The sequence below is a fragment of the Ursus arctos genome, unplaced genomic scaffold, assembly GCF_023065955.2.
Source record: "Ursus arctos isolate Adak ecotype North America unplaced genomic scaffold, UrsArc2.0 scaffold_7, whole genome shotgun sequence".
NCBI lineage: Eukaryota > Metazoa > Chordata > Mammalia > Carnivora > Ursidae > Ursus > Ursus arctos.
The window spans coordinates 11,076,249-11,090,040 of NW_026623089.1; the positions used below are offsets into that span (position 1 = coordinate 11,076,249).

The window sequence follows — 13,792 nt, forward strand, 5'->3', positions numbered from 1 at the left end:
GAACTGATACAACTGTATCAAGAGTCTGTTTATAAAATGGCTTTTCAGACCTTTTACCTACTCTATTGAGTAAGACTCCCTAATATACATTAGGAAATGATCTAAGTGTGCATTAACAGAAGATTGGCTAAGCAAGATGGAATACAGCCACACAAGAGATTACTATGCAGCCATGAAAGAGAATGAAAAAGACACAAGCTAATACGGAAATCTGTGCAAGTTATAAAGCTGATTGAAAGCATCAAGTTGCAAAACAATACGTTCAATGAGATCCCTTTGTTTTTACATGCACGTACATTTGACTGGATGTGCACAGGGCAATCCAAGGAAACCCAACTGAAAGTGGTTATCTCTCCAAAATAAGAAGGTGGAGGCTGAACTTAACATTTATTATTTAAATTAAAATTAAAATTAAAATTAAAAAGTGCCAGGAACAGGGCACCTGGGTGGTTCAGTCAGTTAAGTGTCTGTTTTCTGCACAGGTCATGATCCCAGGGTCCTGGGACAGAGCCCTACATCGGGCTCCCAGCTCAGTGGGGAGCCTGCTTCTCCCTCTGCCTGCCACTCTCCCTGCTTGTGCGTGTGCACGCACTCACTCTCTCTAACAAATAAATAAATAAAATCTTTAAAATAAAATAAAATAAAATAAAATAAAAAATAAAAGGATTAGATATAACTGCCATTGTCCTTTCCCCGTTATTCATGTCTTAAATGTACACACAGTGCCTGCAACCACGGGAGCCATCTTGTAATTATGGATTAAGAACCGACATGCAGGTAAAAAAGTGCCAACAATGTGAATGTCCAGTGACATCACTCGACAGATGAATCCTTCCCGTTACACAAGAAAAATAAACCTCTATTCATTTAAGGTACAGTGAGTTAGATTCTGTTATCTACAACCAAAGAAATTCCTAACTGATGTTCCTGGAAATACCTTTTAGAAAGAAACCGAAAATAAAAGAACTCAAATTTTACGCAGAATTAGGAAGAAAACTGTAACACGTCAGAAATGTAGCTTGCAAACCACTTCCCCTCTTTAATGTCTCTACTCTAAATTTTTTTTAAAAAGAAAAAAGAAACACTAGAAAGAAACATAAAAGGGAGAAAATTAGAGTCAACATCAACTCCATAAAAAAGACTTCTGAGGGGCACCCAGCTGGCTCGGTTGGTGGAGCACACGACTCTTGATCTCAGGGTCATGAGTTCCAGCCCCACGTTGGACAATGAGATTACTTAAAAAAAAAAAAAAAAAAAAAAGGATTTCAGAATGAAACATTCAGATTGTATGCACACAATAAAGATAAACTCACACAGTGAGACTGAAGTCCAATCAGTGCTGGGGTTGTTCTGGACTAATGTTCATTGTTCGATAAATTTCTTTAAGTAACAACAGGGCAGTATCTTCAGATTCCCTGGCACAAAGAAAAGAACATTTTTACTTAAAAGACCATTAGTAGAAATTAACCTCTATCCATAAAGGTGGAAAATGCAGCTTTTGTTGTACTCAACCCTACCTAAGAAAAGCAAACGACAATAAAGTAGTGCAGTCTTAAAGCTGTCCTTAAACACTGGATGGATACCGATCAGCTACAAAAGAGCTGTGCTGTAATCCTCCACGGTGACAGGGGACATCTGAAAGGATGGCTTTTCAAAGTCCCAACCACTCCCATTCTGTGAAAGGTAGCCCTACAAAATCAGTGTGCAAGTACCAAAGGCCTTTGGTCAAAGAGAGAGGACACACTGCCATCTTGTGGATAATAAAGGGGGAAAATACTGATTTTGAATATATGGCCTTTGTAATTAATACTCCATCATAAGTGAGAAATCAGTTAAACAGTCTCCCTAAAACTGCTGTATGTGCTAGCAGCTAAAAGCCGCATGAATGTTATCAAAGAAGAAACCACTTACCAATAGCATAAATGACTCTGAAGAGCGAAAAGATATTCATTAAAACTCTCTATTGGCTTTTCTTGAAGAACGTAGTCAATTCGGCGGCCTCCGTTTAGCATTCCAACCCTTCCTAAGTAGTCCTCATCCTTGGAAAAATCTGGACTTTCAACAATCTTTTCTGCTAGAATTTAAACCATTTCAATATCAAAGTCAATCACTTAATCATTATCCTTTGACTTTAGCTGACTTTCTGGGCTCAAGAGAATATCGCTTGACACACGTAGCAACCTGGGAAACTACCAGGCTCACTTCCCATTCCTCCAAAGAGCCAGGGGAAGGAGGAGGGGCTGGTTACCCGAGAGAGAGGAGAAAGAGCCAACGAGCTGACAGAAGTTTTGAAGAAAAGGGGTGAGAGAGCATTGTAGAAAGAAAGGAAACAGAATTAGAATCTGAGAGTCAAAAACATCATGGCACAATGACCTGACAATGCAGATAAAGTCTACAATATAACGACACAGTTAAACAACAGCACAAGGAAGATAATTTCTTATAGTGGGTCTTTAAAATGCCTGAATACAAGCTTAGCTCTCAACTCTGATATTCCACTCTGGCCTTAGAAATCTCAACAAAAACTTCAGATTGCAGGATAAAAAGTCCAGCAATTATCAGGCAAAAACCCAGAAAAAGAATGACATGCACTTTGAAGTACAGTTCATCATAACAGATTTTCCTTTATAAAAAAAACTCTACACTTTAACAAAAAAGACCAGAACAGAAAAGCATCATTAAATAATTCATAAGTATTATGTTAACAAATAACATTTGTACTAGAAAATGCCTCAAATGACAAATTTACCTTCAACTACTTGTTTTTCTTCTTCTTCTTTGATTTGATTGGCCACTTTTTCCAGTTCTTCTTGCAGCTGAGTTGAAGAGGTATGAGCGCGGGCAAACTCATTTAATGTCTGCCAAGCACTTTTCAGGGAGCTAATAAAACCCTGCTTCAAATCAGATCCCATACGAGAGAGACTGTCTTTCAACTCTGAAGAGATTAAGATGACACATCAAGTCAATTAGTCACTGGATAAAATTCTGTACCATAAAAATTAAAACAAAAGTTAACAGACAGAATAAGTTCTCTCTGAAACGCCAAACACACAGAGTTTCTCAACCAAGAACTCTCAACATATTAAAATGTTTTCTAGAGGGACGCCTGGGTGGCTTAGTCGGCTAACCGTCTGCCTTTGGCTCAGGTCACGATCCCAGGGTTCTGGGATCAAGTCCTGCATCAAGCTCCTTACTCAGCAAGGAGCTTGCTTCTCCCTCTGCCTGCCACTCCCCCTACTGGTGCTCTCTGTCCGGCAAATAAATAAATTAAAATCTTTTAAAAAGTTTTGTACAGTTTAATTCTGTCATTTTTTAACAACTAAAGCTAATCCAGCCAAAATGCATAAATTTCCTCTCTCCACAAAAGAAAAAAAAAAGGTGAGAAGGAGTTCAAATACCATGAAAATGTAGGCATAGTCATGTGCTTTTTTCTGTAAGTTAAAATATATGGCCCACAAGATTTAAAAAATGACTACTTTTCTAATCTGTAATGGTAAAATGTTTTCAACAACTTGACATTCTAATACAACCACAATAAAAACTTCTAATTTAAAAATAAAGAAACCCCTGCCCCTTCACCTTTTCTATTTTTGCCTAATAAATTCGATTTGATTTTAAGGTATTTGAGTATCAAATTTCCCATTTTAACTCCAAAAGAGTTAAATATTTTTTAAAAGCATGATGTAAGCAAAAAAAAAAGAAAAGAAAAAAGAAAAGGAAGAAAGGAAAGGAAAGGAAAGGAAAGGAAAAGAAAAGAAAAGAAAAGAAAAGAAAAGAAAAGAAAAGAAAAGAAAAGAAAATCCAACTTTCAATAAAAGGGCATGATCACCTTCCCCCTTTTCTCCACTGCACTCCAATCCTTTCCACCCAAACCTTTAAGCCAATGGATGGATGATATACACCATTAACAAGCATAAGAAAAACGTAAACCCCACTTGGAATTATTACTGATCCATTATGTTTAATGAATGTTTTTAATTGGAGAAGTTTATCTAGTTAGCAAGGAAGTAACAGCTCACTTGACTTAGCATCAAGTTTATTTCTTGTTGGTCCTTAGTTCAAGTGTTACTCTGCTTCCCAACTCTAAACATTATGAGCAAGTTCTATCAAAATCTATCACTTTAGTACCAACTTGCCCCATTCCTAAGCATCTCAACCATCAGAACTCTGTATCAAGAAGAAAGTCATCAAGGAGAAGCAAGTCATTCAAAACTTTCTTTATAGCTCTTCTGAACATTTAATAAACAGGTTCTAAACAGAGCAGGCACTTAAATAACATTAATCTTGTCAGAAAGGACCTAGTGTTAAAATTTTCGTAATTACAAATGACAGGAAGGACATAATTCATTAGGACTGACAGATTACAAAATGAGAGGAAGGAAACAAGTTTTCACAGTATTTGCTTTTTACCTAAATGAAGTCTTTTTCTGCCTTTGTGATGTGGGATGAGAACCGCTTTCAAGTCCAAATCTGGAACAATCATAGGCTCTAATCTATATGCCACTGGATCAAGCTGTAAAAAAAAGGAACTGGAAATTTAAGAAAAGCTCTCTTATCTTGAGTTATGTATCCTAATTGGGCAATAAAACGGATAACTAGAAAACCAGAGATTTTGATTTTTTTCACAAGTTATTCACCTACTGGTAATTATAAGATAACTTCCAAATGTGTGAATAAAATTACTTTGCAAGCAAAGCAACAGAATTATTTCCTTGAACAAAGGCTTTCTGGGAGAAAAGTTTATTAGACAGTATAGTATCAGACTATTCTCTATTAGGACAAAGAGTTGAGTTGTACATCAAAATCAGAGTTAGTTCCCAAGAAATAAGAATCTGAGAATCTATTAGGATGATCTGATCGGTGTTTCTATGTAGGTGTTTCATCTTCAAAATAAAAAGTAGTTCAAGTCACTCACTGGATGATAAATATTGAAGAATCCTTTACACGTAGGAAGCCTGTAGTTCTCATCTATCCTATCCACTCCTCGAATAGTGAGAAACATACCAACTGGAGATCCCAAGGCAAAGAAAATCTCTGGTTCAAAGTCTAATGAGTTGTAAACAACAGAAACCTAGAAAAAAATCAAAAAACAATGTAAGATCATCATTCCAATGTCATATGATAAAAAATTCAAATGTTCAAGCTGGAACTGCACTTAATAAAAAGCATCTCAATGCAGATGATGCCACTCTAGGTGTGGCCTATAATGCTTATAATCATTGTCAGCTATTTTAAAGGCACAAAAAAATTTCTCTTCAGGGGCGCCTGGGTGGCTCAGTCATTAAGCATTTGCCTTTGGCTCAGGTCATGATCCCAGGGTCCTGGGATCGAGCCCCGTATCCAGCTCCCGGCTCACCGGAGAGCCTGCTTCTCCCTCCCCCTCTGCCTGCTGCTTCCCCTGCCTGTGCTTGTTCTTTCTCTGTTAAATAAATGAATAAAATCTTAAAAAAAAAAAAAATTCTCTTTAAAATCTTCAAAGACTATTACATCCCCTGGCTATACTTTTACTTGTTGTACAGCATAATACACACAGTATATAGTAAGCATTATATTTATTTTAATTATAAATACCATTAAAACTGCAGACTCCAGATTCAAACTGCCTGGGTTTGAATTCTGGCTCCACGCCTTCCTGTGTAACCTTGGGCAAGTTTCTTAACCTCTCTTGCCTCAGCCTGTTTCCTCATCTATAAAATGGGGACCATAACAATGCCAAACTCATAATGGGGTTGAAAATAAAAAACCTAATCCACACATAGTGCTTAGCACAGAGCCTGGCTGGCATATCTTAAGCATTCAACAACTGTTACTTCTCTTACAACTACCATCTTTGTTCAAGTAAGTTTCTTTCCAGTAGAAAAATGATTTGTCCCAAGACAGCCTCTGTTTTGGCAGCTTGCAAGTAGCCCCTCAGCTCACTGACAACTGCCTAGACTAGGAGAAAGCACCTACATTCATGGCTCAGTGGCAGGATATAGGTCTTTGTCACTCCAGTACCCTGAGAGCGAAGAAAAATGAACGGCATAACCCAAGTGCACAACAGAGGCCCCCAGAAAGGGAAGTACAGTGGGATTATCACGTCCACTTCCTAGATGAAGACATGAAGCTCAGATAGATGACATCACTCACCGAAGAGCACTCAGCCAATGAGTGGCAAAACGAGCCTTCAAATTCCAAATCCAATGAGCCTTCCACTACACTAGGCTGCCCTTTCTAACAAAGTCTAGACTGTACATCCCTTGGCTTGCCCTTATGCTTGCAAATTCAATGGTTTCTGCTACTGATGAGGGCCACACCGGACATGCTCTCAAGATTATGCATTTCCCCCAGCTCCAGATAAAATTTAAAAAAAGAAGAAGAAGAAAATACAAAGTTAAGAGAAAAATTACCAACTGGAAAGGTATCTACAACATAGATGACAAAGAGCTAATATCCTTAACATACAGAACTTCTTAAATATCTGAAAAGGAAATGAAACTCAGAAGAAAAGTAGGTAAAATCAACACTTCACAAAAGAAAAATGCCTAGAAGACATACGAGAAAATATCTAACATCTCTAACATTCAGAAAGACGGTGAGACGCCATTTTCCCTACAAGATTATCAGAGAGATAAAAGAAATACTAAGAAGAAAGTAAAAATCTTCTGTTTTTCATGAAAAAGTCATTTCTTCAGAAGAAAGTGATAAAAGTGAGAACACTACCTATCTGTAAAGGAGAATGATAGCACCAGTGTTAGCGAGGAAAGAGGAGAGGGGTCAGTTTTAATAATTGCCTACAAGAGTAGAAACCCGCACAGCTTTTTCAGGGGCAAGTGGAAGTAACTACCAGAGTTTTCTTGTGTACATTTCTGGGCCCACCTATCCCACTTCTACTTATTTAACTGAAGGAAATAACAAAGAATGTGCACAGAAAATTGGTTTAAAAGTGTTCATCACTGGATTGCTTAAAAGAGTGAAAAACTACAAACTGCCTACACGTCCAATGTTATGGGTTACATACTGTGTCCCCCACAAAAAGAGACACACGTACCAGTACCTCAGACCTTATTCAGAACTAGGTTCTTTACAGCAGTCATCAAGTTAAAATAAGATATTTAGGTGGGCCCTAATCCAACATGATTGGTGTTCTTATAAAAAGGGGAAATCTGGCCACAGAGACAGACACACAGAGGGAAGATGATGCAGACACAGGGAGGAGCATGTGAAAACAGAGGTCTGGAGAGCTCCCCCTATGAGCCAAGGAGCAGCTGGCAAACCGCCAGAAGCTGGAAGAGGCCAAGAAGGGTTCTCCACTATAGGTTTCAAAGGGAGCATGGCCCTGCTGACACCTCACTCCTGAACTTCCAGCTTCTAGAACTGAGACAATAAATTTCTGTTGTTTAAAGCCACCCAGTGTGTGATACTTTGTCATGGCAGCCCGAGCAAACTAATACATCCAATAAAAAGTAAATGACAAAATAAATCACTATCTGTCCAAACAGTAAAGCAAAGCAGTCATTACAAATGAGAGAAATATTTACTGACACGAGAACATATTCATAATATACTGTTTGAAAACAGCAGTATAATGTTAAAACATTATATGTAGTATTTCCCCATTTTTGTTAAAACATATATATAAATACATGCTTAAATAAAAGCCTAGAAGGCCTTGTTCAAACAGTTCACAACGGTTAGTTCTGGCGAAAGAGAGTATGATATTTTTTCTTCTCTCTTGCTTAAGCAGATCTTCTTGGATTTCTGGCAATGAATGATGCACACAGGCTATTGTTTACACTACCCCACAATCCTTTGGGTAACAGACCCTACTTGCCCACACTGGCCCACCCACCATGGAGGTGGCATGTGACTTGGGCTGGGTTAAACAACCTGTGCCCCATGCCTCAGGCAATACGAATTGGCCAAAATGGACCTGTAACTCAAACCAGGTCAAGTATATTTTCCTAACTGGACCTACCAGGGGAGATTCCTTTTCCTCCGTGGTCATAAAGCTATAAGGAGATGAGCCTACAGACAATGACACCCATGATTCCAGGTTCATAGAAGGCCAGCTCCCGGAGAGGGGCACACAGTGAGAGTGTCCTGGTCATATGGAGCTCCTGGTTCCACAAATCTCCTTCTGTACTCTGATCCTTCACAGTTAAGTGAGGAAATATCTGCCCTTTATTTGCTAAAGTATGTTCAAGTTGGGGCGCCTGGGTGGCTCAGTCGGTTAAGCATCTGCCTTCAGCTCAGGTCATGATCCCAGGGTCCTGGGATCAAGCCCCACTTCAGGCTCCCTGCTCCACGGGGAGCCTGCTTCTCCATCTCCCTCTTCCTGCCACTCCCCCTGCTTGAGCGCCCGTGCACACGTGCTCTCTCTCTCCCTGTCAAATAAATAAATCTTTTTAAAAAAATGCATGTTCAAGTTTGCTTATATTTTAAAAGAAAGACATTTTAAAATGCAATCTTTATCAATGAATTGGGTTTAAGGGGCACATGGGTGGTTCAGACGGTTAAGCGTCTGCCTTCGGCTTGGGTGTGATCTCCAGGGACTGGAATCAAGCCCCACATGGGGCTCCCAGTGCAGCGGGGAGTCTGCTTCTCCCTCTCCCTCTCCCCCTGTTTGTGCTCTTTCTCTCTCTCTTTCAAATGAATTAATAAAATCTTTTTAAAAAATAAAAAAATAAAAATAAATTTAAAAAAATAAAAATAAGAAGAACTGGCTTTAAAAGCGTGAACAGGCTATTATGAGTACCCTGTTCCATTTTCTGCCTTCTTTAAATCAGTCCTGAATTCACTTAGGGTAATGGAACCTTACAGACACAACTATAAATACACTGAAAGTAACAAGGTCTAAAAAGATTTTAATACTTCTAAGCCACTGAGATATAAGTATATTAAAGTATATTATTAAATGGGGCACTGTCGACTCCTTGGTCAATTTTTATAGAAACTTTTCTGCAAGGGAAGAATTGTGAATACTAAAACATGTAAGTTAAGTGAACACAGCAAGTTTCTCTCACAGAAATTTAAGTATATAGTAGTCCCCCCTTATCAAAGCGAATAACCCCCCATGGACATCTGAAACTTTAGATAAGACTGTATTCTACATACTCTGTCTTTGCCGATACGTACCTACCTACAATAAAGTTCAATTTATAAATTAGGCAGGGTAAGAGATTAACAACAACAACAATAAAATAGAACAATTACAACGATATACTATAATAAAGGTTATGTGAATGTAGTCTGTCTCTCCTGAAATGTCTTCTTGTATTGTATTCAGCCGCCTTCTTGTGATGATGTGAGACAGAAGGCCTACGTGATGAGATGAAGCAGGGTGAATGATGGAGGCTTTGTCTGGGACGTAACGTTAGGCTACTACTGACCTTCTGACCATACGTCAGAAGGAGGATCATCTGCTTCCAGACCACAGCCAACCATGGGTAACTGAAACCACAGAGAGCTAAACAGCAGGTAACGAGGGACAACTGTGTTCACACGATTTTCTAACTATTGCCACTCTGTTGCTAGTAGTTTTGAGAGACTCATGTTATAAAAGAATGAGTGGTGGAAGAAATAAAAATAAATTTCAAAATAAGTATTTTTTTTATTGAGAGAAGCATACAATCTCACTGAGGGAAAATGTTTTCTCCACACCCCCACAAATGTTGACTATTTGAAGAATTTAAAGCCAACTCCAATAATAAAGATATGTGATTCCAGTATAAACTATGCAGCCCTAATCAACACATAAACTTACCTGTCCAGTGCCAACTTCAAAAGATTCATAATCAACATGCACAGAGGACACATAAGCACCAACTGGAAGTTTCCTCTTGGACCCGTTAGATTCCGAGGGGAGAGAAGTCATTTCTTTAGCTTTCTGAGCACTTTCCTCTTGTCCCTTTGTCGAAGCGGCCATCACTGCCTTCTTTTCTGATGCTGCTTTTTTCTGTTCCTGTGAAACACCAACATTTCGTAACACAACCCTGAGGAAAAGTTAATCAGCTGTCAACTATGGAACATGCTATCTCAATGCTAAGGAATGATCAGTAATTTCTTAGGCAGTGTGGTGATCAGAGAAATGTCCTTAGAGACACTCGCTAAATATTTAGGGAAGAAATGCCATGATTTCTACAATTTACTTTAAAATTCTTAAGAAAAAACAAATGATTAACAGAATAAGAAAAAACAGCAAAACAGCTACAGTTAAATCTAAATACTGGCTATCATTACACTATGCATGCTACTTTTCTATAATAACTTAAAATTTTAATACAAAATGCCAACTATTTTCCATTATGAACTCAGACAGATTAAAGTACCATATAATTGTGAAATACATACTTCCTATAAAGATGTGGATTTGGGGAGAGATTTCCTCATTCAACATATTTACACCCAGTGCATGGAGCCACTGACAGGTTTTCCTCAAAACCATTTTGGGAAGAACAGACAAGCACACTGTGGTTAGAGTCACACAACAGAGTAACGACTCAGAAATAGAAAGGCATGAACTGCAAATGATGCAATAATTGGATGAATCTCAAAAACACTATTTTGAGTAAGAGAAGCCAGGTACAAAAGAGTACATGACGCTGATCCCATTTATACGAACTTGCAGAACAGGCAAAACTCAACAGTGACGGAAACCAGAGTAGTAGTCGTACAGCGGGAGGAGCGGACGAGAAAAAGCATGAGAGAACTACCTGGTGACAGAAATGTTCTAACTCTTGCTTTAGATGGTGATTACACAGGTGCAAAAACTTTCAAAACTTACTACGCTGAACACTTAAGATCCACGTATTTCCATAAATAAGGAAGTAAACCAAAGCTCTGGGAGCATCTATGGAACCAGTGTATCCCTATAGTAACGAGATCAAATCCACTCAGTGACCACAGCCTGACACAGCACCCACATACCAGGGGAATGTGAACAGCTGCCATGGGTGGACTTCCCCGGTCACCAGAAGCCCCCCCTTCAGCGGCCCTCACTCCCCATGCTGCATGTGACTGCATCCGTCTCTGTTTAAAAGTCACCCGTGGCGCCTGAACAAAAAAGCTGGCCAAATCGGGCTTGTCTATTAATGACTTTCAAACACTAGGAAATCAGGGAAACAAGTCTAATTGTTTAATTCAGCAGGCAATAATACAGAAGAAATAAAACTGTCTGCCAGCCTTCTTTTCCACTTCCTATTATACCCCCATCATATCTCACTGAGTCACTGGATAACTACAATGAGTGCTCTGAGGTTGCCAACAGCCTCTCAGTGCCCCATTGCCTTAGAGCAGGGGTTCTCAAACAACGTCCCCTCGGAAACTGAAGCAAGAGGTTTACTGCACTAAAATGAAACTATGGTCCAATTCACACACAAAAATTTTTAATCAATTCAATTAAAAAATGGGCAAAGGATTTGAATAGACACTTTCCCAAAGAAGACACACATACACATCCCAAACAGGTATATGAAAATATGTTCTACATCATTAATCATCAGGGAAATGCAAATCCAGCCCACAATAAGGTATCTATCACCCAACACCTGTTAGAATAGCTATCATCAATAAAGGCAAGAGGTAACTAGTGTTGGGGCGCCTGGGTGGCACAGCGGTTAAGCGTCTGCCTTCAGCTCAGGGCGTGATTCCGGTGTTATGGAATCGAGCCCCACATCAGGCTCCTCCGCTATGAGCCTGCTTCTTCCTCCCCCACTCCCCCTGCTTGTGTTCCCTCTCTCACTGGCTATCTCTATCTCTGTCAAATAAACAAATAAAATCTTTAAAAAAAAACAAAAGAGGTAACTAGTGTTGGAAATAATGTGGAGAAGAGGGAACCCTTGTGCACTGTTCATGGCAATGTACACGGGTGTAGCCACTACAGAAAACAGTATGAAGGTCCCCCCCAAAATCAAAAGTTAGATATACCATATGATCCAACATTTCACACTTCTAGGGGTATAACCAAATGAAATAAAATCACTGTCTTGAAAAGACAACTGTACCCCCAATTTCATAAGCATTGTTTACACAATAGCCAATATACGGAAATAACCTAAATGTCCACTGATGGATGAATGAACAAAGTTTTGTTGTGTGTGTGTGGATGAATATGTTTGTGCGTGGTGTGTACAGAAATATTATTTATCGGGGCGCCTGGGTGGCACAGCGGTTAAGCGTCTGCCTTCGGCTCAGGGTGTGATCCCGGCGTTATGGGATCGAGCCCCACATCGGGCTCCTCTGCTGAGAGCCTGCTTCTTCCTCTCCCACTCCCCCTGCTTGTGTTCCCTCTCTCGCTGGCTGTCTCAATCTCTGTCGAATAAAATAAAAATAAAATCTTTTTTAAAAAAAAAGAAATATTATTTATCAATAAAAAAAGAAAGAACTCTTGCCAAGTGCAACATGGATGGACCTTGCGGACATCGTGCTATGTGAAATAAGTCAGACAGAGAAACACAAATGCTATATGATCTCACTTAAATGCGGAATCTAAAAATCAACAAACATAAAATGGAGAACAGATTGGTGGCTGCCAGAGATGGGGGTTGGAGGGTATAACAAATGGGTAAAGGGGGTCAAAAAGTACAATCTTCCAATTATAGGATTTTCAAAAACTTTTTTTTTTTTTTAACTAGGCTCCATGCCCAGCGTGGAGCCCAATACAGGGCTTGAATTCACAACCCTGAGATTAAGACCTAAACTAAGATCAAGAGTCAGATGCTTGACCACACCCAGGCACCCCCAAAAAAAATTTTTAATCAAGTTGATAATAGAATTGTCTCCATTTTAAGCTTAGCACCTTTTTTTTCCTTTAGCACTCCTTATCAGCCAGTAGGCCCTAGCCAATAGCAAAAGAAAGCAAATGTTAATGGAAAAACCAGGAAGGAATCAATATGTTCAAAAATTCATTTATTACAGACACATTTGCTCACGGCTGAAATTTTACATAACGTAGTTCATTGCTCATAATTTTAAATTTTAAAATTTCTAAAGTTAAAATTAAAATTTAGACTAAACATATGATTTGGTACTAAATTATAATTTGTGATAGAATTAATAAGCAGGTCAGCATTTCACAATGTTTGTTTAAAAGCACCATGACTCTCATGCCCATAAAAACATTCTTGAGAACCACTCCCTTATAAGAGAAAATCCAAGCTCCTACACCTGCCATTCCAGCCTCCAGGACCCCTTGTCCTACCCTATTCCCAGCTCACCTGCTATTTCAGCCACAGGTAAACACAAGCCCACTCCTGGAAGGCCATTTCCCCTGATCCTACTTCTCCTTCAGGCTCAAACATCAACACTTGGGGGAGTCTTCTCTGACCCTCCCCAGACCGTTTTCCCCAGGCCAGAACTGCCACCCCTCCCCTGGCTCTGACAACATGGGCAGCACTCTGTTACAGGACCAATGAGTCACTTGTGGTCAAATCTCTGCCCCTAACTGCACCACATACCCTCAATTCATCTCCAAATCCCAAATATTAACAAGGTGCCTGAGCCAAAAGATATTAATAAAATCTTAAATAATTCAATTTGCTTAAGCTAATCAGAACAAATCAGTCCTGACTTTATGGTCCTATTACATATGAAGTGACATATCCTAAGCTGTAAATATGTAACACAAATAAAAGAAGCACAGAAGTTCAAAAGATGGATCAACATAGACCATGTAAACAAAAAAAATAGTCACCCTAAGTATTAATTTTTTAAGTACTTAGAAAATCTCTGAAAAATTAATTTGATTAATAAATGAAAATTAGGGGCACCTGGGTGGCTCAGCCGGTTAAGAATCTGCCTTCAACTCCGATCA

The 13,792-nt window shown here is 39.1% G+C and overlaps 1 protein-coding gene across 4 annotated transcripts in view; it reads right to left on the bottom strand.

Annotated features, from left to right (window-relative positions):
* SEC23IP (SEC23 interacting protein) overlaps positions 1-13,792 on the bottom strand; it is a 42,489-nt gene that overhangs the window by 5,947 nt on the left and 22,750 nt on the right. For 3 of the 4 annotated variants that reach the window (XM_026494270.4, XM_026494272.4, XM_026494271.4), the window contains exons 13-18: positions 9,746-9,943; positions 4,916-5,071; positions 4,411-4,513; positions 2,750-2,935; positions 1,912-2,074; positions 1,314-1,415 (exon numbers count right to left, since the gene is read on the bottom strand). In XM_026494270.4, coding sequence (XP_026350055.1) covers positions 1,334-1,415; positions 1,912-2,074; positions 2,750-2,935; positions 4,411-4,513; positions 4,916-5,071; positions 9,746-9,943 — 888 coding nt within the window. In that variant the 3' untranslated portion in view covers positions 1,314-1,333. The remainder of the gene's footprint in view (positions 1-1,313; positions 1,416-1,911; positions 2,075-2,749; positions 2,936-4,410; positions 4,514-4,915; positions 5,072-9,745; positions 9,944-13,792) is intronic. The other variant, XM_026494273.4, reaches the window with a different exon arrangement.